We start from the raw sequence: 26631 nt of genomic DNA on the forward strand, positions 1-26631 counted from the left end.
TGTTGTTTAACTGGTTTCAGCATTGGCTACGGTGGAGCTTTTTCGTTTGATCCTTGTGTCCCTTTGACGTACACTGATCATTTGTGTGTGTGCGTGTGTGTGTGTTGCCTTGCTTTGGGGCCCTACAAGATTCTCCAGACTCGTCTTGCATATTCCGTGCGCCGGTCCAAGAGTTGGTGATTTCTCCAAGGAGCCCCGTTCCTTTCACTGGAGGATGGTGTTAGAAACCAGGTTGTGGATGCTGAGTGTGCTGCCTGCTGCGGGGGTGTCACTGCTGCCAGGCCTCTCGGTGGACAGAGCTGGGAAGTGTGTGTGTGTGTGCACATGCCTATCGTTCTATGTAATATAATTAATATGATAAACATGACTTCCTACTCATGTCTCCAACTCTAATCTGGTGCCACATAGTTTGTTCTAACCTCCCTTTCTCTCTTTTTATTTATTTTTTTTAAGATTGGCACCTGAGCTAACATCTGTTACCAATCTTCTGGGTTTTTTTTCCTTCTTCTCCCCAAAGCCCCCCCAGTATATAGTTGTATATTCTTAGTTGTGGGTCCTGCTGGTTGTGCTATGTGGGACGCTGCCTCAGCATGGCCTGATCAGCGGTGCCGTGTCCATGCCCAGGATCTGAACCGGTGAAACCCTGGGCCGCCAAAGCAGAGCGCGCATGAACTTAACCCCTCGGCCATGGGGCCGGCCCCTAACCTCCCTTCCTTTATGCGGCTTTTTAAAACCCCAGTTCTGAAGCACAGTCTTTGAGGCTGGGCCAAAGGCTGAGAAACACTGCAGCAAGTACACAAATGTGCGTTAAAGTGAACCGAGTTTAGAGGAACACAGACCTGCCCTGTCGTCTGCGCGGCATCTCCAGACCTCTGCGTGTGTCTCTTGCCCCTGGGACTGTGGGCAAGTCAGCTCTCACTTTCCTGCACAGAACACTTTGTGGGAAGGAGGCTACAATCCTCCCCAAGGTGTCCGTCACCCCATGTTTGGGTGTTCCTGCTCATTTCCTCCCGTATCTCATTCCCCAACACCTGATACTCCTGGTACGAGGCCAGACTGTCTGGGATCCGTTACTGCCTGCGGCTGAATCTTCGGTGACAACCCTGCCTGTGCCCCTTGGCCCTGCAGCCAGTACATCCTTCCCTGTGGTGACAGTCGGGCCATGTGTGTGTCTCTTAACAGAGTCCACAAAGCTAGAAATGACTTATAGATCACTTTACAAATGATCATTTTACAAATGAGGAACAGGTCCAGGAAGCAGAGCCCACCAGTGGCAGAGCCTCCTGTGCTCTTCAGATCCGCTCTGTCCCCGTCCGTCCTTCCGCACCCCCTGGGCTGGAATCCAGATGGCACCTGATGGACGCGTGGGGAAGCCCTCCGCTGACACTTCAGTGCCCCTGACTCTCTAGGCTGGCTTTCTGCAGCACGTGCCTGTAAAGAGTGCCTGAGACTTGTCTGTAGATCAGCGGGACAAGAGGTCCTCACTCTCTGATTTTATCCCACACTGGCCTGAGGCTCCAGAGCCAGAGCAGAGGGTGTGGGAGAGGGCAGACCTGACGGGAGGCAGGTGACACCTGCCCGTCCTCCCAGAGGGGAGGGCGTCATCAGAGCCCTAAGCACTTGTAGCTTGTCTTTGGCACCCTCACCACCCGTCCCTGGACCTGCCCCTTGTCTCAGTCCCCCCGACACTCACCCTTCCCAGGCTGCACCTCGCTGCCCCCATCCGTGCCCTGCGGTGTTCCTCATCCAGATCAGCCCTCCCCAAATTCTCCATCAAAACACTTGTTTCTTGGGTCAAGGTGCTTGGAAAGTGGTCTGATTAAACTATAGGACAAAATTCAGAGAGTTGTCACCCCATTTTGAATACCCCGACCATAGGCACTGGGTGCCCCCTATAAACCGCACTGACACCTACTCTTCAGTGTGGCGCGGGCTTCTGCAACCGCATTTCTTTATGCCAAACTGAAATCCTTGTGCTGGTGTTGCGAGGGGGCCTTCACTTGCTGTCTGCCCTTGTCCCCACCCCCATCACCCCATCCCAGTGCCTCTTTCAGTAGCTTCCAGGGGCTTTTCTCCTGCTCCTCATCTTGCCCCCTTTGCCTCCTAAAGAGCATTTGAAGGGGCTTCTGTGGGGGGAGGGGCCATCCACCCTTTTCTTTCTGGAGAACGGCCAACCCCTGCAGGCTGCGTCCCCACCAGCCTCAGGCTGCGCTCACCACTCACCTTCCCTCCGCATCGGCTGCAGGAAGTCCTGAGGGTGGGACCAGGCTCCCTTGTGCTGTCCTTGCAAAATGCTCCAGCAGCTGCTTTGTCCCTCAGTTCAGAGGCTCCTTCCTGGTGTGAAAGGTGTTGTGTGATTCTGCGTGGTTACTGTCACAAAAACCTTTCAGCTCCTGGCCAGCTTCGTCCTGAACACTTTTCCCTTCCCCGGCAGAAGGCTTCATCAGCCCGCAGTGTTTACGAAGTCTCCTTTGCCAGTATGGACAGTGTTATATAGATTACACCTCGGAACGACTAACCAGTGACCCTCACTCCAAGATCTTACCCCTGAGTCTAAGTATATTTCGCTGATGGAGTCTAGGAGGCTGCTGTGGGAGGGTTTTATAGATTGCCTTTTTGTTTTCAGGGGGCGTTGGGTGGAAGGTGGGCCAGGAGAGTTCTCTTAAATCGTGTCCCTGCCCAGCCCGGTGTACGTCGAGTGTGTCTCTGGCTCCAGGTGAAGAGAGGGGAAATGAGCGTCAGGCACGTTTCCTCCATCGAGTGGAGGACCAGTAAGAGCTTAAAGCTGAGGACCTTCTGGAGGCCGCTGGGTTCATAACCAAAGTGGACCAAGATGGATTGGCTTTCCCACTTACAGTAATAATAATAGTGATAAACTACCATTTGAGTGCCCGCTAGGAGCACTGTGCTAGCACCTCATGTATGTCAGCTAACTTCATCTTCCCAGTCACCCTAAGAAGTAAATATTTAATTATCTCCATTGTATGGGTGAAATAAAAATGAGGGGCCAGCCCTGTGGCTGAGTGGTTAAGTTCACTGTGCTCTGCTTTGGCAGCCCGGGTTCAATTCCCAGGCATGGACCTACACCACTCATCAGCAGCCGTGCTGTGGCGGTGACCCACATACAAAGTAGAGGAGGAGTGGCACAGATGTTAGCTCAGAGTGAATCTTCCTCAGCAAAAAAAAAAAAGAGAGAGAGAGAGACTTTTGAACATTAAGACTCAGCTGAATTTATGTACCTCATGGTGGAGCCAGGATTCGAACTTGGATCTGGCTGATTCTAAAGCCACCACCACCCACCCTGGGGGATATTGGTTTAGAGTAGACTGGAGCCTAAAACTAACGTGGTACCCCATTCTCTCCCAACTTAATCTGTAGACCAGAGGCTGATGGAGAGAGTCAGAGCAACAGCCGATTTCTTCTCGCCGACCACTCCCCACCCCAACCCTCCAGCAGCGCGGTCCTAAGCACTCCTCACTGGGTGTAGGTAATTAACAGGAATGGCTGCCCGGCCGTTTTATGTCTGATTGCCACATAACAGGACAGTGACAATGCAGATTGTTACTGTGTCAGATTAACTTGGATATAAGTTTTATTTAAACACCAAGTTCTTTAGGTGCACACTCAGCCTTCGTGGTCGCTCACAGAGCAAGGATGTTGACTCTTCATCTAGAGGGGGAGAGATGGCAAGCCACCGTCAGACGCTCTGGACGCGGCGGGCTGCTCTGGACGTGTGCAGGTCTGGGGGCTCTTGGCTCACGGCGGGCGAGGGGGACCAGGGAGGCTGGCACTGGAGGAGAAGGGGCCGTGGCAGGGGAGGGGTTTGGGGAGCCGGTCAGCCTCCCCCACAGGAGGGATGGGAACACACACAGCTTCTCCCCAATTCCGTGGAATCAAGGAGGACTTTCTGGGAAAAGTTGGGTGTTTTGAAGAATATGTTGAATGAGAGCTTGAGGAAGGTTATTAGAGGTGATAACACTGGATACTAGAAGTGATAATATTTCCCTGAATAAAGGATCTCCACACGAAATCTGGGCGCCATGTAACCAGACCGGAGCTGACGCCTGGCCATCTGTGGTATTTGCCTCCCGCCCGCTGCTCCGAACCAGGGGGCCCCTTTCTGCAGACTTTTCACTCCGGGGAAGTAATTCGGATATCACACAATTATCACTGACACCCACCCCGGTAGAAAATAATTATTCAGGGAATTCTGAGGGCCAACATAATTAGTCCAATTAATCTCGAGCGATGAATTATTCCATCCGATAATCGTCTTCGGAAGCAGAGGGTTCGTTAGTGGCTGTGCTGACGGCAGGGAGTCAAATGTCCTGTTCTCTCTCCTCCCCATCTGTGACGTGAGAGGGAGAAATCACCTCTCGCTTGGATAAATTCTGTCTCCATTAACAGGGAGGCTGGTGAGTGGAGCCGCAGAGGCTGGGACCTGGGTTGCCAGATGTGTCGCCTGCTCCCCCCAACCTGGAGTGTGAGGCCTCAGTTTACCCAGTGGGGACATGGAGGGATGGAGTGCAAGCTTTGTGATCCACCAGCAGAGTAACCAGGGTCTTCATGGGCTTCGAAGAAGCGGTTAATCCCACTCCCCCACGGCAAGAACACGCCCTTCTCTGCTAGGGCATCCTGAGGAATTCTAAGGCAAAGGTCCCCTCCTTTTCGTCGGAACTTCTTTGCATCGCTTAGTTGTCCTGAACTCACGGCGTGGAGGGGGTTTGATGGTCCGCTCCGCAGTGAACCCCGGGAGGGGGCTCTGCCTGCTGAGCTGACCTCTCTGATCAGAATCCCAGCCCAGATGTGGCAAGAGGTGTGAGTGGCCGTGGGGGTGGGGGGGGGCGGGGGCGGGGGGGGCGGTGCTGGAAGCTCTGTGGGGCGTCTCAGAGCCATGGGTCGGGGTTCTGCTCCCCTGGGGACTGTATGTGTCTCCTCGGTGGCCCGTCCACGCACAGTGCTGGGCTCCACGTCAGGGCCACTTCACTTCTCTGTTCTCAGATCCCTCCCCTCAGAAAAATGAACGTCGCTCGCTCGTGGGTACAAGATCTTCATTCACTTTCAGGGGGTCTCCGGGCCCTCTGTAGCCTTGCTGAACAGCTCCAGATGTCACAGTGCGTGGACTGTGTCCTCAGGGAACTTAAAATCTAGGGAGTGGGGGTTGGGGAGGGGGCATCCCTAATGTCCACAGCACTGAATGCCAGGAAAGAGCCGGCGTAACAGAGGGGTCGACCTTGGCGTTGTTGACATTTTGGGCCCGACAATTCTGGAGGTCAGGGGAGCCAGCCTGTGCACTGTAGGATGTTTAGCAGCATCCCTGGCCTCCACCCTCTAGATGCCACTAGTGCCCCCTCCGAGTCGTGACCATCAAACCTGTCCCACTTCCCTCGTGTCCGCGGTGGGCGGTCACCCGTGTTGAGAACCTCTGAGATGGAGGCGCAAGCAGCGGGCCCAGCCCCTGTGGAAAGTGAGATTACATATGGGCGGGGGCATCAGAGAAGGCTCCCTGGAAGAAGAGGTGTGGGGACCAAACCGAGAAAGTGGCCTCTTTTGTTTTGTTTTGTTCAGCTTTTCCTCCCTAGGGTCTAGGCCAGTGTTTGGCACAAAGAAGATGCTCAGAGTATGCTCGCTGAGTGACTAACAGACAGGTGGATGAGTGAGGGAGGGTGGAACCTGCAGGGAACAGGGAGGGGACAGGGGTTCTGGGTTAAAGGACCAGCGGTCGCCAGGCTCCGGGGCGGGAGGGGCGAAGTCTCCAGGGAGATGTAGCCGCCTGGTCCCTATTCCGTGGATAATGGGACCGTGGCTTCTGCAGCCTGGCTTAAGAGCCTGTGGAACCCCCCTTTGCTGGAGACCCTTAAGAAAAGAGGTGGGTGGGCCCGTAATGCAGTTCTGCCTGTAAATTGGAAAACCTCCTGCCAGCTGACCACAGCCCTCCTTCCTGGCAGACCTGGCCTTGGTTATGTCCAAACACAGCCCTCCAGAAGTTACTGCCATCATTTGGTGTTGTCACCTGTCTGTCCCACCCCGGCTACAGTCCAGGGGCCTGATGGCAGAATGGGGGGATGGCGTTCTGCCTGAAGCTGCCAGTTACGGAGCGCACCGGCCCCTCCTGGTCATAGGTCATGCTTGCGTGCTGTCCACTCTGCTGGCCGGCCTGTCCTGTCCCTCAGCCCCACCACGCTCCTTCTTGGCCGTGGAGCTGCTCTCTGGCTGGGTCCCCTTCTCCCTGCCGCCACCTCCCTCGTCCTTCATTCACAGATTGTTATCGAGCCTGTGGTACGTACACTGAGATGCAGCGGGGGACGCAGCGAAGTTGCTGTGTGTCGGGGAAGGATGTAATAAGCAGCCAGGCACCCACATTACAACGTGGTGGGCGCTGCATCGGGGCCAGGGTGCCCGGAGGAGCCCGGAGGAGGCTCACCTGAGAGCCGCTAAATGGGGCTTGTTGGGACCCTCCTAGGGAAGGACCCTGAGTGCTGGGCCCTGGGGTGAGGCGACGGAAGGCTCCCGCTCCACGAGTCTGGGTCGGTGAATTTTATGGTAGTTTTTTCAACGCGTGTTAAAGAGTTGTACGTCCAGTAAAATATATATGACTGCCTGCCCAGGGAAATCACCGTGGCTGCCTGGTAATAGGGCTTCATAATGGCCTAGAAAACGCAGGAAAATCTTTAGAGTGAGCTCCTGATTTCCATTAAAAGGGTTTATGGTGTCAGGGGAGCATTTCCGTCTGATTTGTGTCTGATGAGGAGGACAGAGGCCGAGATGTCAGGGAGGAAGACAGAGGCCCCCGTATGCCTGCATGAGCCAGGTGTGCCCCGGGCCCCCGCGGAGCAGGCTCTCCTGAAGTCCGTCTGCGGGAGGACCAGTGGCAGAGCCCTGGGTTAGCCACCCGCAGAGACGGGCCAGAAAGACATGGTCCCTGCCTTTGGAGAGTCAGGTCAGACACTCACAGAACCAGGAGAAACTGGCAGAGAGAGTGGCTGCTGGAGTCTGAGAGGCAGAGGCGAGACCTGAGACAGTAGGTTGGGAAATTGGGGTGGGGGGATGGCTCAGAAGTTTCCTGAAGGATGTGAGCTGGAGAGACGAGATGGTGTGGAGGGGGAACGGGCAGTGCAGGAGGGGGAGGCCATAGGGTGGGGAGTGGGGACACGAGGTTGCCCCCTGCCTGTCTATGAACCCGAGAGGCCAGGCCGTGAGGCAGGACAGGTGTGGCAGGTGGGGGGGTGGAGCGGTACCCCGGCAACATGCCCGGGGATGCGTTTGTGGAGCAGGCTTTTCGTGAGGACCTGCTGCATCCCAGGCCCTGTGCTGGGTGCCAGGTGTTCAGGGATGGGTGACATGTGGTCCTTACCCCGGGGCAGGTGGACGTGTGAAGAATAATGAGCCTGTGTAGACAGGTCCCGCATGGACCCTCAGACAGGGCCAGGGAATTCTGCCCGAGGGGAGGCGGCCAGGTAAAGGCTAGTCTGCATTCTCCGGCGACGAGGGACATCACGTTGTCCGTAGCTTGAAGAAGAAGTGACCGTTGAGTTGCCAGGGAAAGCTTCTTAGAGGAGGTGTGACTTGAACTGGAGAGGCGTGGGTGGAAGTCACCCAGCGAGGAGGGCCCTTTAGATGGGAGCAGGAGGGGGATGGAGCATGCAGAGGTGCAATAAAGGGAGGCAGCAGAGGGAAGCCTGAATGGGTGGAGGGAATATGAAGGGAGAAAGTGGAAGACAGGCCAAAAAATTATCTTAGAGGGCCTTGAACGCCGGGCTAAGGATGCGAATGTCTTCTGAGGGATACTGAGTCTCGCGTTACAGAGGCCCAAGGTGGGCAGAGGGTGGACGGGGGATGGGCCTGTCTGAAGGCACGTGAGCCACCCAGCCTCCCACCAGAGAGCTTGGCACTCCTGAGCAGAATTCTCTGCCCAGCATGTCCCCCCCGTTTGGCTTCCCGGTGAAGGAGGGGACACACGCAGACATCAGCTCAGTGGCCAGTCCCCAGGAGCGCAGCCTGGGCCGCGGTTCCCATGGCAACTGCAGTCAGTGCAGCGCTGGAGGAGCAGCCCCAGGTGGGGCTGGGGCACAGGGCACTGCTCCCTGCCGTGGGCAGTGGGGGCAACAGCCGGGAAGCCGAGAGGGCCAAGCGGCTCCCTTTGTCCTTTGAAGGAGAAAGAAACGACGAGCTGACTGGAGCGGGAGCTGCGCACTGGCCACGGGTCCCCCGTCTCCTCTCTCCTCCCTCCTCCTGAGCCGGGGTGCCCCCTCTGCATCCTCTGTCTCATTAAAGATAGATGACCCCAGGGAGGATGGGGTCAGGGGTCACCAGCTGCCAGGGCCTCTTGCCCCGCGATGGGCTGGGGATCATTTGCAGGGACAACGTGGCCTGGACCAGCAGCCAGGCTGCAGCGGCAGCCCGGTGACCGAGGCCGTGGACGAGTCCCAGGACCATGGCCTCGGCAGGCGGTCGGCTGTGTGGCCCTAAGAAGAGGCGCGTCCTATTGACAGATCTTAGAGGCTAATCAGGGGAGCCAAGAATAGCTCCAAGGGCGTGCGCTCTGGGCCCTGGTCCTCTTAGGTTGCTTTGTCCTTGAAAATCTGTGACTTGGAGATGCAGAATCGCCAGTGTGGCCACGAGGGTGAGTGCTGGAGTTGGGGGGCAGAGAGGCTGGGGTTCGAATCCCAGCCCTGCTGCTTCAAACTGAGACCTGGGGCAGATGGCTTGTCGTCTCCACAGCTGCAAACTCCCAGTGCCCGTCTCACGGGATTATTGTGGGGCTTAGACAACCTAAGGGGTGGGAAAGGGCCTGGTGCACAGTAGGCAGTTCATAAATGTGAGATTGCCTCCTCACTTCCAAAGGTAGAGGGCAGACGCAATCCGCTCGGCCAGAGGGGTCTACAGAGTCCCAAGAATTGAGGCGTTAAGTACTGGTTTTCCTTGTCCACTTCCTCTGCGCCCAGCCTCGCCTTGGGCCAGCCTCGTCTGTGCACAGGCCTCCTGCCCTCCCCTGTCGGGGTTCAGGGCGTTCCTTTGCACCAGGGAGGAAGGTGAACAGCGGAGGGCACCTGGCTTCTCTCCGTGCACCCAGGGCACTACCTCCCGGTGCCCACCCAAGGGCCCTCACACAGCACCCTCCTCTCCCGGGGCCTCACCCACGCCCTCACTGCACCTTTGTCCGGAGTGTGGGCAGCTCACAGCCTGTGCCCACTCCCTCCCCAGCCCCCACCTCTAACCCCAAGGACCTCCTGGGACAGGCTGGCCATCCCCCGTGTGTGGAGCTTAGTCAGCACACAGAGTAGGGTCTTTCCCCCTCGCCCTATCTCTGTGCTTCTTTTGGAGGGCCCCATCCTGGGTTCTTCCAAGAACACTGATCCACTGGCCGGCGGGGGAAAGGTGGGCTGTGGGGAGGGGCTGGGGCTCCACACGGGAGGGATGTGTTGTCACTCAGCTGAGGTGGGATTTGTGGATGGCAGACCTGGAAATCTCTCCAGGGAGACTTTTTCCCGGGAATTTGGCTCCATTCAAATGGTGACCATCTTAAGCAGCTTGGTGGCTGCAGCACGGGGCCTGGGCCCCCTTGGGCTGGATGCAGGCCTGGCGGGCTTGGGCGCGGACTGGGAGAAGCCCTGGGGTCCTCCACTGCCGCTTCCTGACCCTCCTGGGCCTCACTGCGATATGGGTCCTGGGCTCTCCAGATCCACCCCAGCCTTCCCCCCGCCCCAGCCTTGGACCAGGGTGGGAGCTCAGCCCGCTGCTCTGGAGAATGCATGGTGCATAAGCTCCTGCTCACGTCCTTTCTCTCTTCACATCCCTCCCCCTCGGTCAGGAGTGTGGGAATGGTGTTGCTTCCTTCTCTCAGAAGGACAAACTGAGGCCCAGAAGGGCTGAGCAGCTTGCTCCCAGGCACTAGACCCAGGGGTCTCAGCTTCCAGCCTGCCTCTGAAGCTTCCTTCCAGATGCATGGGCACCCCTTGGCTCCTCCAGTGAGAGGCCAGCTAGTGGGGCAGGACAGGGTCAGGAATGGGGGGCTCCAGTCCTGCACAGGTGTTACCCGTGAAGGAGAAGGCAGGGGGTGCAGGGAGAGGTGCCGGGCCCTGCTTTTGGCTGCAGCTGGTTCCCGGCTCCCACGTTGGACTTGCACGGGAAGGGGAGAATGCTGAGCCATCTGATGAGACAGCCAAGCACAGCCGTCGGTCTTGGCAGACAGGCCGCACAACCTGCCTGCCAGACGCTCCAGGAAGGTTCCTCGGAGGCCAGAAGGTTCACAGGTTCCAGAGCTGGGACGCGGCCCAGCGGAGAGAAAGGGCTCCCCCGAGGAAGTGGGGGCAGGAGTGGTGACCGCCACCAGGCCCGGACTGGCAGGCGGCCCCAAGTCCTGCAGGCGGAGAAACGCCGACCTGGCCTGTGGCCCGTGACTCCCCTGACTCCTGGCGGTCCTGTCTCGTTCACTCCACGGAGCCCCTTCCCGTGATCTCTCAGGAGTACGGTTCCAGCACGTCCGCCAGGGAGGGCCTCCAGGTGTCCAGCTCTGTTGTCCTTATTGTCGTTTAGAATTTATTTTGGAAAAAGCACGGACTTCAGAGTCAGACTTGGATTCAGATTCCTTCTGTACCGCTTATTCAAGCTGTGTGACCTTAGGGCGTTCACTGGCCTCTCTGAGCCCGATGTCTGTAAAATGGGCGTAATTACACTCCCGCTCCGGGCTGTTGTGTGAAAGGACAGGATGAACGTCCATGCTCAGCACTGTGCTCAGCACACGGAACACACTGAGAAAATACCGTTTTCTTCCCTTCCTGCCCCGGGGAACACCGCTTGCGTGTTAATAACCCTTGGGCGGACCTCCCTGAGTTTCCCTGTAGGCGGTCTGCCTTCCTAACTGAAGTCTCCTTGAGAGCTCACCTCGCTCCTTCTTGCTTCAGGTTGTGCTGAAGCCCTGGGCGGGGACCTTGGCCTTTGTCCCAGCCGGGTCCTTTCAGTAGATAGTGGGGACCATCCTGGAGGTGGGGAGACGTGTTGGTGGCAGATGGGCTGAGCCCGAGGGCCCCCAGGGGCGGGCAGCAGAGGGTCAAGGGGATTGGTGACACAGAAGGCTTTTCCAGAAATGGGAATCCCCACGGGGGCAGCCAGGCGTGCGGACGACGGCTCTTTGATGTGGGAACAGATGCTGTGCTGGGGCAGAGGGCGGGGCGGGCAGCCCCCTTAGACGGGGTCCTCCCCCTTCTGGGGCAGCGCTGTGCGGCCCATACCCCTCCCCAGCGTCCTCCCGGAGAATCCTCCTTAAACCCGCCCCCCCCCTCATCCACTCCCCAGCCTGGTTCTGAGATCAACCGGCAACGTGTCATCATTGACCAAGCCACTCCGCTGGGCCTCAGTTTCCCCTTCTGTTAAACGACCCAGGGGGCTCACCCCAGCTCTGATTTTTCATGGGAATTAACGTCCGCGCTCCTCTGGGCTTGCAGCATGGGCATCTCTGCTGGCACGGACGCAGGCTGGCCAGGCCTTGTACGGTCACCCCCCACATCTGCCTTGTCACCCACTGCGTCCCACCCCCGCCAAATCCACACCCTCTCCCTCATATGGCTTTAAAACGATGTGTGCAGCACCTGCTGTGTTTGAGGGGTTTCGTAGGGATGCAAAGCGAATATGACATGACTCCGCCCTCCCCGAGGTCACAGTCCAGGGCAGGGGAAGGACGTGAAATCTGGACAACAGCTCTGGAATTATGTGCCACGATCCCATTTCACAGGTGGGAGTACTAAGCCCAGAGATTAAGTACCTTGCCAAGGGTCACGAGCTGGTTGGTGGTGGAGCCAGCTCCCTGCCCCGTGGCCTCCGTCGTCTGATGCCCGGAGCCAGCCCTTTCTCTCCGGAGGCCCAGCCTTGGCCACATGGTTCACATCCTGGACACGGGACTTACTCTGCTGCCGGTGGCCAGACTCACTCCTTCCCTTTCTTTGGTTTCAGATCAGTGGCCACCTCTTCCAGGAGCCCCTCCCCGATTGCTCCAGCCCATGCCTGCTTCATCATTTTCTAGTCTGTCCCCAAGAGGAGCTCAGTCCCTGGGCCCAGACGGTGCCTGCCCACAGCTGCGCCTGCCAGCGCCCCCCTGCAGGCCCCCAGAGGGCAGGCCGCTGCGCGGGTGGCTGAGGTGGAAGCGGCGGCTTCTGGGATCCGTTGGTGCTTCCGAGGCAGTGGTAGTCTGTCCACCGGACGTGGCCCCTCCTGAAGCACGGCCACTTCCAGGGTCGTCCGGTGGGCGCCCATCTAGAGGAAGAGACTGTAAAGGTCCAGGTTGGGGAACTGGGGAGGCGTCTGCCGCCTGGAGAGCCGACGCCTGGAGCTGTGGTGCGGGCAGAGGCGGGCACGGCGTCCGCCCCGTCGGAAGAGCTGCGTCTGCAGAGGCAACGCCTCTTGTCGCTTGGCCACTGGGGGGCCTGGGAAAGGAAGTGATGTCAGGGATGTAGGGGCAGGCCTGGCGAGGGGTCTGGCCGGGGAGTGAGAGCGAGCCGTGCCGGTGCAGCTGACTGAAGCCGCCGCCAATGCCAGCCTCGCCGCGGCAGCTGGTTCTGTTCTGCTTCCAACCCCAGTGCTGTGCTGTGGCAACTCTCAGCCTCACCCGCTCTGGGCCTCAGGGTCAGGAGCCTCAAGACGGGCCCCATCTATAAAAGGGAATTGCCGGACTTGAAGGGAATCAGAGGCAAACGCCTTAGAGAAAAGGCCGGCATGTTGGCACCGACCAGGCCCTGGGCTCCAGCAGCACTGTCCAGCAGGGCTTTCCGAGGTGATGGAAGGTCCTGTCTGTGCTGTGGCGCTTACTAGCCAATGCGGGGATGTGGCTGTTGGGCACTTGAAATGTGGCTGGTGCAGCTGAGGAACTGAATTTTAAATTTTATGTATTTTTTTTTTCGTGAGGAAGATTGGCCCTGAGTTAACATCTGTTGCCAATCTTCCTCTTTTTTTCCCTTGAGGAAGATTGTCACTGAGCTAACATCTGTGCCCATCTTCCTCTATTTTAAGTGGGATGCCTGCCACAGCGTGGCTTGACGAGTGGTGCTAGGTCTGCACCCGGGATCCAAACCTGTGACCCTCGGGCCACCAAAGTGGAGCATGTGAACTTAACCGCTACACCACTGGGCCGGCCCCTAAATTTTATTTAATTTTAAATTAATTTAAATGTGGAAGATGCTCAATGTCATTCACCATTAGGGAAAGGCAGATGAAATCTACAGTGAGATACCACTTCACACCCGTTCGGATGGCTATAATTTAAAAAACCAGGTGGTAACAAGTGCTGGCAAGGATGTGAGAAGTTGGAGCCTCATACGCTGCTGGTGGGAATGCCAAATGGTGCAGCCACTTTGGAAAACAGTCTGGCAGTTCCTCAAAATGTTAAACACAGAGTTACTGTATGACCCAGTGTTGCACTACTAGGCATATATCCAAGAGAAATAAAACGTGTCCATATAAAAACTTGCATGTGAGAGTTCACAGCAGCATTATTCATAAAATAGGCAAAGAGTGGAAATGACCCAAATTCCCATCACGTGCTGAATGGATGTATAAAATGTGGTGTGGAATATTACTCAGCTGTGAAAAGGAATGGAGTCCTGATTCTTGCTACGACAGGAATGAACCCAGAAAACATTACGCTAAGTGAAAGAAGCCAGTCTCAAAAGGCCACATATTTAAGATTACATTTGTGTGAGATACCCAGAATAGGCAAATCTTGAGAGATGGAAAGTAGATTGGCTGGGGCAAGGGGAGAGTCGGGGGGAGACTGCCAATGGGTGTGGGGTTTCTTTTGGGGTGATAAAAATGTTCTGGAATGAGGGCCGGCCTGATGGTGCAGCGGTTAAGTGCGCACATTCCGCTTTGGCAGCCCAGGGTTCACCGGTTCAGATCCCGGTATGGACATGGCACCACGTGTCAAGCCATGCTTGTGGCAGGCGTCCCACCTATAAAGTAGAGGAAGATGGGCACGGATGTTAGCTCAGGGCCAGTCTTCCTCAGCAAAAAGAGGAGGATTGGCAGCAGATGTTAGCTCAGGGCTAATCTTCCTCAAAAAAGAAAGAAAGAAAAAAAAATTTTTTTTTAAATGTTCTGGAATTAGGTGATGGTGATAGTTGTACAACTTTGCAAAATGTACTGAAAAACCATTGCCTTGTGCACTTGCAAAGGGCGAATGTTGTGCTTTGTGATTTAGCTCTCTCTGTCCGTTTGTGGCTAGCGGCCACCGTAGTGGACAAGGCAGCTCTAGCTCCAGCATCGTGTTCCAGTTCTGGCGTTGCCATTTACTACTGTGTGCCTCAGGCAGCTTCCTTCACCTCTCTGGTCTTCACTTTTCTCCACTGTAAAATGGGATGATTACTGACCTGCCTCGAAGGGTTGGCGTGAAGATGAAATGGACTTACGTACAGAAAGCCCTAGAAAAGGACCAACATGGGGCACTGCGGAAGAGTTAGTGACGCTGGTATCACTAGTATCCCACCCAGAAACCCCCGGGGACGGTGGATCGTCCTGCACACCGGGGCTCCCCTCCCAGGGTCTGCGCACCCCCCCCCCCCCCCCCCCCCCCCGCAGCTGGTTCTCTGCTGCGAGAACTGTTGCCATAACGACCACGCCAGCTCCCGGCAGCAGCCACTTCCGTGGAGCAGGGCGTCGCGGGAAGACTCTGGCAGCATCGCTAATGAAAACGTTTCTAGTAAAACCGTGAGGTCCACCCGGCGGGGGAGGCGGCCTGTCGGGGAACGGCCGAGTCCCGGCTGAGGCAGGCAGGCCACTTTCTGCAGGAGGCCGCCCTCCCAGCTGAGCCCCGAGTCCAAGCATTTAAACAAGAGAAGACTGATGTTCCAGAATCCTCTCTCTGATCCTACAGCCTAACCTTCAGAGGGAAATGGGACGAGAGGAGGAGAGAAGACAGGGCTCAGCAAACCCTTCCGCCCTCTCCTGGTCCTGCAGCCCTTGGCAGGGACCGCCCTGGACGGAGCAAGTCCCTCCCTGTGCGACATCCGCGCTGATGTTAAGAAGTGGCTGAGGAGGTATCGCGTTCCCCCGGAGCCTTAATCCTTGCTCTCCAAGCGCCCTTCCAAGGCTGCACCTGCTCACAGGCTGAGCCGGGCCCTGACGGAGCGGGGCGGACCCCGGCTCACTTCCTGCCCTCTCCCCCAAGCAAGGGCCAGGCTGGGCACCGCCCAGGAGTGGCAGGGGGCGACTCTCCTCTCTCCTCGTCAGCCAAGCTTCCTGCCTCAGCAACATCGCAGAGCGAGGCCTCCAGAGCAAGAATTTGAACCCTGATCCACTCCCCACAGACAGCACTTGGTCTGCGGGGCACTGGAGCAGAAAGGCCAGCCAGGGGTGTCCCTGAAACTTGGTTGCCCTGAATCTGAGCTTGCCCGGTGAAGCCCACAGGTCCCCTCCCTCGTGCCCAGGGCCGGTGGGCTCACCCCGGAGGCCGGGCCCTGCTCGCTCTCCCCAGGACTAGGGCAGGCTCTCCAGAGTGGATGCTGCAAACTCTGGCCTCTTCTCCCAGGACGAGAGTCCAGCCTGGACAGCGAGGCCTGGGGGTGGCAAGGATGGCCGCCCTAGGAGGGCAGAGCCCAGGAGGAAGGGAGGTGTGCTCAGCAGAATGCAGAGGGAAAAGGACCCTCTGGGCCGCCGCTCCCAATAGTGAGCAGGACCGATGCCCGTCGTCGGCACCACGGCTGCGGCACGGCCAGGCCCGCGGAGGCCCGGCAGCGCCCCCTGGTGGCCTTCCCCAGCAGCAAGCCCCAGAGACCTGGAGGGGCTGGACTGGCTGGGCGACTCCTCTTATCGCAAGGCTGGAGATGGAGGGGTGGCTTTCCTGGAGAACAGACAACAGATGCGTGCCCAAGGCCCAGGACACGGCCCGGCAACCGGGCATCAGGACATCCAGCCCCGGGTTTGCGATGGCCATCCTGTTCCGGGGGTGTGCACCAGGATGTCAGGGTTTCCCAAAATGGGACCTTCGATATCACTCACCCACACTGGGGGCCTGCACCAATGCAGACCCCCGGGCCCCAGCTCCAACCTGCTCCATCTTCATCTCTCGGGGGGGACACCCCGGCACCTGCGTTTTTAACACACTCTGGGAGAAAGATGCTTCTGGGGCATCAGCCACCCACAAAGCTGGAGAACCTTGGGTATCCCCTACCCCACCTCCCTTACTTGACAGACAGGGAAACTGAGGCCCAGAGAGGGGGAGGAATTTACCCAAGGCTCCACAGCTAATTAGTGTGTGGCTCGGGAAAACCAAGCGAGACCTCTACGTGCCCCGAGCTGCCCTCCTTCGCACGCTCCCTGCCTCATACTTCCTCCTCGCCCAGCGCCCCTTGGAGACTCATTACTGGGAATCTCTGATCCAAGCGTCCTCATCACTCAGAGTCAAAGCTGTGGGTGATCTGGAGAGGCACCTGCCGGGCAGCTCCGGGCCAGGGGTGACCGTGCATGCCCCTCTCCCTGGCCCCAGAGTTGCTTCCATCTCGTGGTTTTCCTTGCCCTGCCTCACACATCCATGGGGCCAACACATTCTGTCTTTAGTTCCTGGGTCTCTCTAGGTGTTCTGTCCCACGCATAGGAGGAGGGTCACTGAGCGTTCAGCTCCAGCTGGGTCCACTCGCTAGTTGAGAGGGTTTGGGACTTTCCGGGGCGAGGATGGAAATCCGTGGGAGCCCCTCTGGGGAGCAGGCTTGCTCAGCGACTAGAAGCATGCGATTCGTCACGCTGCAGGATTCTGTGACAGCCGCCTCTGACAATATTGTGACTTACGTGGGGGGATGAGCGAAATGAAAGAATTAGCAGCAGAATAAATAGCCCCCCGCCTGCGTGCTCCGTGGAAGTGGGGTGCCTATTGCGTGGAGGCCCCGCAGCGTGCTTTCCAGGGCCTCTGGGGCCATCAGATGGTGAGGAAGGGGTGGACGGGGGATGTTCAGCCTGAGGGCAGGGGGGATCTGCGTGCTGGGTCATCCGTCCCTGAGCCACACGCAGGACAGAGCCTTTGAACACTCAAGGGAGGAGTCAATCCAGCACAGAGTCGCAGGCTGTGGGAGCCCCAAAACCCACCAGGGCAACCTCTGAGCAGTGGGCGGAGACCTGGACTGGATCAGAAGACCAAGGGGTGCACGGGGGTGGGCCTGCACTGCCCGCTGTGGCTGGACTTGGACGGTTGATGTCCTGGGGCAGAGGGGAGGGATAGAAATCATTCCGACGCCCAGAGACATTGGGATCGGTGTTGACACAAAATGAGCATCTGCAATACTGGTGGCGACGTGATGGAACAAACTCCCGAGAATCTTTTGCGATGTCGTGCTAAGTGTCGTCGGGAGGAGGTGGCCCACCGGCTGGGGCTGGAAATCATTTTGTTAGAGAGATATCTGTGTTGTAATGGCTTTTATTATAATGGTGTTTGACCTGTGTGTCCTGGGATCCCAAACTGTGGCAAATTGTAGAATTTAGGGAAGATGTGGATGCTCCCCTTGGGGTCTAACGGAGTCAGGAGAGGTTTGGTTTTTTTTGTTTTTCTTCTAGGGAGTTGTTGCAAGAGTGTGTGTGTGTGTGCGTGTGTCTGTGTGTGTGTGTCTGGTGCTTAATCGTTCCTTTTCCAGGTCATTGCGTCTGGCCTGGATTTCTAGGTGGATCCAGTCCCAGACCGTCCCACATGGCTAATTTACGTTGCAGTCACCCCGCTGGTGCCACATCTCAGTGCGTCTCAGCCCCGGCCCACGATGCGGACCAGGAGGCAGTGCTCTGGCGCAAAGAGCCCTGGCTCAGGAGCCCCCTGCCCCGCCATCCACCACCTGGTGACGCTGTGCCTGAGCGATCCATTGTTCCTCCCTGTCTGGAGAGGAAAGGCAGAGACTCTCTCGAACTCTGAAGTGCCACAACTGGACAGGATTCCTCCTCTTGCCTCTCTTCCCTTCCTCCTGTTGGCTCCCCCCAGTCCAGTGCCTCACAGCCAGTCCAGATGTCAGACGCAGACGCTGTTGTCTGTGGCCCCTGCCCTGGGCTAAACCGGCGAGTTCTGAAACACTGGTCGAGGCAATTAAGGTTTCAGCAGATGGTTATTGCAGTTTACTTAATTGTCAGCTAATAATTAAAACTGTTCAGAACTTGGGGAAATTTGACTGCTAGGTGGCAGATCCCCTCGGGTCCCTCCTCCTTCCTGTGCATCCCCAAGTCTGTTGGGGTTATTACCATCCATTGCTACATCAGATTTTAGACTGATGGCCGGAGAAGGCCCCTGAGGCCGGACATTGCCCAGAGCTGAGATGCTCCAAGGGACCAGGGTTGAAGATGTGGTGTCCCTACCGCACGGAGGGAGTCAGGCCTGATGACTCAGGGACAAGGTTTTGCAATCACCTCATTGCTCCCTACCCGAGTATGAGGGCCTCGCCCAGCCAGAGCGGGGTCCCAGAGGAGGATGTTGGGTCTCCCTGAGCCGCACCTTGTGGGTGGCACCGCCCACCCGCAAACAAGAGAGCCCCAGAGCCGGCTCCAGCCCCCGCCTGGGTGTGCGCCCATCGCTTACCCCCCCCCCCCGTGCCTTCCGACAAACACGTGCTACATTGATAGGGCACCTACTGTGTGCCAGGCCCCACGCTAAGCATTTTACATGAATCAGCTCTTTCATCCTCACAAGGACGCTACTCGGTGGGTACCATGGTTCTCCCCATCTTACAGAGTGGAAAACTGCAGCGAGGGGAGAGGTCTTGTTCAAGGTCAGACAGGCTGGGAAAAGGCAGTGCCGGGGTCTGAACTTGGGTCTCTCTGACTCTAAGAGCTGTGTTCTTGCCTCTGCACCACACTCTCAGTTCTTGCCCTGTGCTTCAGTCTTGGTTCGCAAGTTTATGCCTTGCCCTCCTGGGGAAGCCTGTTTCCCCGGTTCTGACTTCGGAGCAGAAAGAAGGACCCTGTTTACCAGCATCCTTCCAGCGCACCACCCCTCTCAAGGTTAAATCTCTCCTCTCCATCGCTTTAGTGCTTTTCCTTCCTCACCTGCAATGGGAGACACGTCCACACGAATCTCCATGCCTGCGTCTGCAGAATGGCAGAACTGTGTGTGCACGATTCTGACGTGAGGGCTTCCACAGACCTCCTGCCGGCTGCACCACGAGTAGGCATGAATGTCTGGAGGAGCATTCGGTAGCCGGGCGTCATCTGCATTTGCGTGTCGTGCACCCGCGTGTCGGATTTGTTTGACTGCTGGTCCTTCATCCAAAGTGACCAAGACAGTATGCTCTCCGTGGTCTTGCGTAAGAGGCAACGGTGCGTAGAAAGGAAGACCTCCCGCCTTGCAGTGCCCTAGTGCATGCTGGGAAGATGCTGTTGTTCATGGCGCCTGTGAGTTACCATGGGGATGGCTGGACTGGGGGAACTGTTGCTCTCTTCTGAGCCTGAGGAGAGCACACGCATCCTCCCCGGTTGCTCCATTTGCTGGGAAAGGCTTGGAGTGGCAGCCAGGGACATCTGTGTCCCCCCAGAACTGCCAGGAGCCTTACCTGGCCTCCCTCCAGCCCTGCTGCACACACACACACGCACACGCACACACACACACGCACACACACGCACGCACGCACACACACACACACACGCACGCACACGCACGCACACACACATGCACACACGCACACAGACGCACACACACACGCGCACACGCACGCACACACACACGCACACACCCCACTCTGGCAGCTGGACCCTGTGCTGTAGGAGCTGAGCCAGCGCACACACCCAGGCGCTCAGAGGAAGGCCGTGATTGTGTCTTGACCAGGGCATCTGACGAAGGAGCGAGGCGTGTCCTGCTGGCCAGTGTGGGCCCCGATGAGAGCTGAGTCGGCTGGAGAGGCTTCTGGTCTGCACACAGGTGCCACCTAGGCTGGGAGTGTCCTGAGCGCATCTCTGGCTGACGGACACCGAGGGAGCAGTGGAGCCACCAGGCCCCTCTGTCTCTGCTGGTCTGTGCTCGGTTTTGTCCCCGGGGCCCACCTCACATCCAAGCTTTGGACAAAGACACGCAGAGGCGGGCTCCGCACATCATGACTCAGCTGATAAAACAGATGGCTGAGCTTCCCAGTTCTCTTCACCACACGGTGGTGTGAGACGGTCTCTGACCCCTGCCACCACCCCTGGTCTGTCCCCCGGGAGACAGTGAGGAAGGGGTGAAGCCTACGCCTGGGTTGGATGTCAGGGGTGGATGGGGTGAAGGTCAGGAGAGGGCAAGGAGGAAGGGTGGGGTGAATTCTTTGACAAATGCAACTTATTTCTATTTTTGAGCTAAAAATGTAAAGAATTGCATCGGCGTCAGGATGCAAGGGTCCAGTGCCCCCACCCCAGGCGGACTGTCTGCAGGGTCTGGAGCTCCCGAGCCCCTCCCTTCGCATCCCTGTCAGTCCTCCCATCCTGGGGCTACTGCTGCACCCCCAGGATCGTGTCCGTCACCCACAAGTGTGGAGCACAGCCAGACTTGTCAGGAGCCGCTGAGACCCACCCTGACCCGCCAGACCCCCCCAGCTGAGCCTTACCCCCCAGGGTGGCATGCTCAGGATGACCACCAGGGGACACTGCTGGGTGTGGCACCCAGCAAGCTTTGGGCATGCCTCTGCAGGACCATCCAGGCCTCCAAGCGGAGAGGGGATCCCAGTCACCCCAGCAAGTCACCTCTGTCCCAAACTCCTCCTCTGCATGCCCCAAACCTACCCCCTGGGGGGAGGCTGTCTGGGGCCCGGTGTTCTTCCATCAGCATCTCTCTGCAGCCCCCGGCCGGTCACCCCTCCCTGGACCTCACCCTCCTGTCTCTCCTTCCAAGGACTCTGTGGCTCTAATTTTTGGCAAGTCTAGGAGCTCTAGGTCCCCACCTCTCCGTCTCTGCCCCTTGAGCATTAGGGCACAGAGGGACCCGGCGGCTGGCCACCCGGTGAGCTAAGTATTCTTCCTTTAAAAGACATCTTCCTGAAGGGGCACGCATCCATCCCTTCTCCTTTTATGTATTTTTTGTATTTTTGTATGGTGTAGCATCCGTCCACTCTTGACATGCTCAGTGAGCACCTGCTCTGCGCCCTCACCGTGCGTGATGCTCACGGCGCAGGTGCCCTGGGACACATCAGAAGAAATACGAGCTTCTTCTGGACTCAGCTGTGCCCTGTGCTGCAGGCCGGGCGTGTGACCTTGGGCTGCTCACTTCGTCTCCCTGAGCGCGTTTTCTCGTCCGTGAATGGGGACAGCAGCACGTGTCTGCCGTAGACATTGTAGGGACTCACCTCGCTGACTCCTGCAGAGGGCAGGCACGCGCAGACGCCTCGGAGCAAACCTTCAACTTCCTCTTGGGCCCGCGCATCTCTTGGAGAGCACGCCTTTTCCATCATCTCTGCCAAACTCATAGAAAGCATTGCCCTGGCCTGGAACCCACATCTTTGGTACCGTGTTCTTCGTCCTGGCATAGGCCTTTTAGAACCAAGCTTTAAAATATATACATACACTTTCTGATCCTGTCTGTGTTCCATGCCAAGCCATCAGTCCAAGCCATGGGGCAACTCACGAGGTGACACTTGCCAGGATAAACGGGCACTGGCAGCCGTAGAAGGTGATGCCAGGCTGAGGGCAGAGCTCAGGTGCCTGGCATGGAGGCCTGCCATTTGTCCCTTCTCCTTGCCACCAGCATGGAGGCTGGATACGAGGTGCTGACCACGAGAGAGCCACCACCCGCTCCACCACCACCACCACCAGCTTTCTACAGGCTCCCGGGGAGGGAAAGCAGAGGCGGCCTGGTCTGGGTGTGGAGCCGGTTCTCTGGAATGCTCTGGAGGGGGTGGTGCCGCCCCATTCCCTGCCCGCCCTACCAGCCTCCCTGAGCCCACAGGACAGGGCAGTGCCTGCCAGCCGGCTTGAGCTTAATCTTGGGGAAAAAATGTCTTTTGAAAGGGTTCAGAAATGTTCCCCTTGGCGGCTAAAAGAACCTCCTGCTAAGACCAGCCCAGGGGCGTAGCAGTTAAGTTCAGCACTCTGCTTTAGCAGCCTGGGGTTCGTGGGTTCAGATCCCAGGTGCAGACTGACGCACCACTTATCCAGCCATGCTGTGGAAGGCATCCCACGTGTAAAATACAGGAAGATGGGCACGGATGTTAGCTCAGGGTCAGTCTTCCTCAGCAAAAAAAGAAAAAGAAGACGAAGAAGCAGAAGAGCCTCCTGCTCCAGCTGAGTCTGTGGGTGGCGGAGGGACCAACTGGGCACTTGGGCCTTGGTGAGAAGATCGCAGAGGGTTTTGAGGATGGAGGGCAGGAAAGTAGCCTGGGAGCCTGAGGTCTCGGGTTTTCTCGAAGCTTTGCCATCGTCTTCTGTGGGTCCCTTACTCTGTCCCATAGATGGACTTTCCGGGAGGCGTTGAAAGTTTGATCCCTTCCAGTGACTTTGGGTCCATGGGGCAGGGCCAGGCCCTCTTCCTCTCAGCATCCTCAGGGCCTACCGTGGTTCCTGGCACAACATGTGTGTTTGAGGATTTCCTAGGTGGGGTGATGGAAAGAAGGAGCGAGTTCTTCCAGTCTCTTCCCGCTCGGGTACCCCTCAGTCTTTTGCATGGTGTTCCACCTGGAAAGGAAGTGGGAGAAATTTGTTTGCTGTTGTAGATTCTCATGTGTCCAGGCTGTTGTCCCACCTGGAAACCCCAGGCTGGATAAAAGGACCGGGATCACTCAGGATTCTGAGGGTGGGGCCAGCCGCACGCATCCTCCTCCCGCGTTGCACCTCTTGTCTGGAGTCTGAATTGCCCAGAGCTCAGTCCGTGCTCCAGAAGATGGCACTTTTAGGAGGCTCTTTCTGAACTATCTCCTGGGACCCCATGGAGCATCTCTGATGTTTCCACTCAGTGCCTGGGGCTCAGGGGGTGTGGTCTGCTGACACCGGCTCATACCAGCTCCCAGAGCCCACCGTTAGCATCTCTTCCTGACTCTGGTCAGTGACATCACATTGGTGCTTAGAAGCAGCCGTGGTAGGAAGATTTGCACCACGGAAATGGGCAAACAGTGCACACTGGCGTGTCCCTACCTCCAGGAGCCAGTCGTCAAACATTTACTAGCACATCACTGGAGATGTGGTTTCAGGCAGGTGTTGCAACTGCCGTCAGCCACAGAAACCCTCCCCACGACCTCTGCTCTGAGAAGCAGGGCCTCCCCAAAATGAAGCCGGGGCAGAGGCGGTGATTCGGGCTGGGGGCATCTGGGAGGAGTGCACGGACACAGGGGGCCCCGTGTCTGCATCCCCTTATGAGGTTGAGACTTCAGAGGGCTCAAGGGCTTGTGTCCAGGCCCTTTAGGAGGGCCTGAGAGGCAGTGACCAGCATGCCCCAGAGACCGACCTCTGGGGATCTGGTCAGTCCCCACTCCCCTGACCCCTCAAGCTCCTAGCAGCAAGTCCTTGTCACTCACACGGCTCTTTCTTTTCTCCCTCCCAGACCCAGAGTCCCAGAGGAAGAGGACAGTGCAGAATGTCCTGGATCTTCGGCAGAACCTGGAGGAGACCATGTCCAGCCTGCGGGGGTCCCAGGTGACTCACAGGTACGCGAGCTGCAGAGGGGTCATGCCCGCGGCCCCCTCTTTCCGTCTCCCGTTCTGGAGGGCAGGGCCCCGGGGTCTCTCGAGACCCCCGCGTGGGCACGAGAGGTCAGCAGGTGACCGGCTGCAGCGCACAGACATTGGGAGCCCCCCGGGGCCGCCACCTCAGGGAGAGGGGCATCCAGCCATCTCTGGGCAAAGAGGGCTGGCTTTGTCTGCCCTCCGCTTGAGCTCTGCGTTCATTTTCTTTTAGGCAAATAATCTTGAAAACCACGAGAGTCGGGGTGTGACTCCACTGCTCACGTTCCCTCCGGAGACACCGTCTCCACATTTGTCACAGGGGTTACTCCATGCTTCCCCCCCACCGTTCTGAAGTTTCCCTCCATCCAGGATTCCAGGAGCATGGCCTTCACCTTCTGACACCGGGACCTTTTCCCTTTGCCAGTGGCTGAGGGAGCCCTGAGTGCCCAGCAGGGCCCAGGCCATGTCGCCCGCTCCCATGCCATGTGGGCGCGCCTCTCCACCCCAGCCCTCCAGCTGTGCAGCATCTACCCCTCCCACAGCACCCTGGAGCGCATCCTGGCCACAGCCTCTGCCATGACTCAGAATTTCCTCCCTGGCTCCCTGAGCTGCCCAGATGAGCTCATGCTGTCAGCTCCAAGGGGGACAGAGGGCCGGGCGACACTCGGAGGGGTAGAAGGAGAGAGCAGACAGCCAGGATTGGGAAATCATTGGGGGTGTGGAGGAGGAAGGTTGCGACAGGACTAGGCAGCCTCTCAGTTGGACTGGAGATGGGTTCCTCCCCATCTCTTGGGGTTGGAAAATGAGAGCAAAGTTGGGATGTGGGGGCAATGGGGGGAAAGGGGCTTTTCTTAGCCCCGTGTGTGGCCAAGTGATATCCGGACTAAATTTACATACCTCCGACAACAGAGAGCTCATTACCTCTCAATCATTCCAGTCCACTGTGATGGGATTGCCGTGACGATGAAGTGGAACTAAATCAGGGGCCAGCAGCATCCACCCAGTGGTTCTACTTCTCCTATTTAAGACCACCCTTCTCCCCGCCTCCACTGCTCCTCCCCATAGCCCCATGCCACCCTCCATCTTGGACACTCAGCCCATTGCTCCCCAACATCTGGAATACTTTAAATGATAAATCAAAGCCCCTACTCTCTGGGGTTCCCCCTTCTCAGGCCAGAGGACCCTGACTACCGAAAGGGATGTGACCAAGGAGGTGGATGGCGGGGTTCCAGGAGGCCCGGGACTCAGGCCCCTTACATGTCCCCAGCCTCCAGCCCTCCCAGCCCTGAGCAGGAACCCAAGTGGGACAAGGGTGGGTCTGGCTCAGCTTGGCTCACCATTTTAGGGGCCCGGGAGATGAAACCTTGAATGTCCTCCATCCCCCAGCCGGGGAAGTTGTTGGAAGCAGTCTCGGCACAATTCCCCTCCAGCTCCATGCCAAAGAAGGCAGAAAGTGCTGAGTTGCTGAGAGTGTCACACCCCGCGTGAGTCACTGCAGGGGAAGGGCAGCAGCTCAGCCTCCTGGGCCCTGAGTCTGAGCAGCCGGCCCCCAGCCCCCAGGTTAAGCAGGACGGCTTGACCCCAGCAGCCTTGTTTGCTTTCCTATTGGGCAGGGGGTGAGGGGAGAGGGAGCCTGAGAGAGCCTTTTGCATCAGGCTGACTGGTCTGAGGGGAGAGCTCAGGCCTCTGGCTTCTGTCTCCCTTTACGGGAAAGGAACCAAGAGCCCTGAGGCTGGCTTTTCTGTTTACTGTGGACCCAGAGCCACTTCCTCTCTTAGCCTTTGGTTTAGATTATTCCTGTCCCACACTTTGATAGCCCAAACAGTGATCCCTTGAATTTTTATGGATCTTTTAGTTTTCAAAGTGCTTTCCATCCCTCAGCCCTTCCCTCAGCCCCAGAGTTGACAGGATTCGTACAGACCCCCCAGGTTAGAGAAGGAATGCAGAGGCGGGAGAGAGGGGACGCTTGCCGGAGTCCCACAGAGTCACCCAGGCTGATGGGGGTGAGGGGGTGCTACATCCAGCAGCCTTAGAACCCGGGTCAGCCGCTGACCCTCAGGACAAACACGGCCTCCGTCCTTGAGGCTGACAGTCCAGGGTGTGCTTCCAGCAAGGTTATTTCCACTCTGGAACCTACAGGCTCATTCTAGATTCAATTCCTTTTCAGAGACCTTTATTCCTGTTCTGCTTCCTCTATTTCTACTGGCTCTGGGTCAGGGGGCTGGGGCCAGAGAGGAAATGAAACTCCCTTGCCTGCTCCTGGCCCACCGCCGTCCCCACCCCAGTGAGAGGCAGGACCCAAGGGCTGGATGCGGGCGGGACTGGAGGTCGGGGACCGCAGCGCTGAGCTAGAATCCGCCCCCCGCCCCCGACTTAGAGATGTCCAGAGACGTGTCTGGAGGATGGAAAAGTGAAATCAAGCAGGAGGCATGTCGAGTGCAGAGAGTGAAACAGGACGTGGGCCGGGCACGGGCCTGAGGCATCGGGGTGCTTGGCACAGCCCACGCCCGGCACTAATTTTATTACCGTGGTGTAGACTAACTCAAAACCTGGCCCTACATCATCCCGGCTTTGTGGTTGTCCTCCTCCTCTTCCCTCTCCTCCTCATCGCACTGTCGTGCAGCCTGTTTTTACTGAGCACTTTCTGCACGAGATCCTGAACTGTCACGACGAGAATATCCCCGCTCTTCAACCCAGCGCATGCGTCGAGGGCTTGCTGCTTATCGCTTCGTCCCCGGCACCCACTGCACGCCAGGCCCTGCGAGAGCACTGAAGTGCGGTGGTGAGCGAGGCAGACCGTCAGCAGGACCACATTCTGTCCTTCGGGGAACGTCCACTCTCTCCGAGGGCCACGGTCCTTCGAAACAGAAATAGCACAGCGTGTGACAAAGTTATGCAGAACACAAAGGAGGGCCCGGAGGGGAGAAGCCGGCTGTGGACCAGGTCAGGAAGACACACAAGGGTCAGAAGCAGCGGTCACTCATTGCCCTGCCCAGCCAGGGTCCCTCGGCTCACCACAGGACTTCCACAGCGACCATCAGGCCCAGGGTCAAGGGCCATTCGGTTC

At 57.8% G+C, this 26631-nt stretch overlaps 1 protein-coding gene and 1 long non-coding RNA gene across 10 annotated transcripts in view; one reads left to right on the plus strand and one right to left on the minus strand.

Annotated features, from left to right (window-relative positions):
• Positions 1-26631, plus strand: part of NAV1 (neuron navigator 1) — a 231926-nt gene that overhangs the window by 118687 nt on the left and 86608 nt on the right. For 7 of the 9 annotated variants that reach the window (XM_023632539.2, XM_070255879.1, XM_070255877.1 and 4 more), the window contains one exon: positions 23444-23546. In XM_023632539.2, the coding sequence (XP_023488307.2) occupies positions 23444-23546 (103 nt within the window). Of the gene's footprint in view, positions 1-22112; positions 22238-23443; positions 23547-26631 lie in introns of those variants that run through there. The other 2 variants (XM_070255883.1, XM_070255884.1) reach the window with 1 other exon arrangement.
• LOC138921574 (uncharacterized) lies at positions 18044-25045 on the minus strand. Its single transcript, XR_011434246.1, has 2 exons — positions 24902-25045; positions 18044-22581 (listed from the first exon to the last, which is right to left on the minus strand). It is a non-coding gene; the product is annotated as an uncharacterized lncRNA (long non-coding RNA).

Source organism: Equus caballus, chromosome 30 (assembly GCF_041296265.1).
Source record: "Equus caballus isolate H_3958 breed thoroughbred chromosome 30, TB-T2T, whole genome shotgun sequence".
NCBI lineage: Eukaryota > Metazoa > Chordata > Mammalia > Perissodactyla > Equidae > Equus > Equus caballus.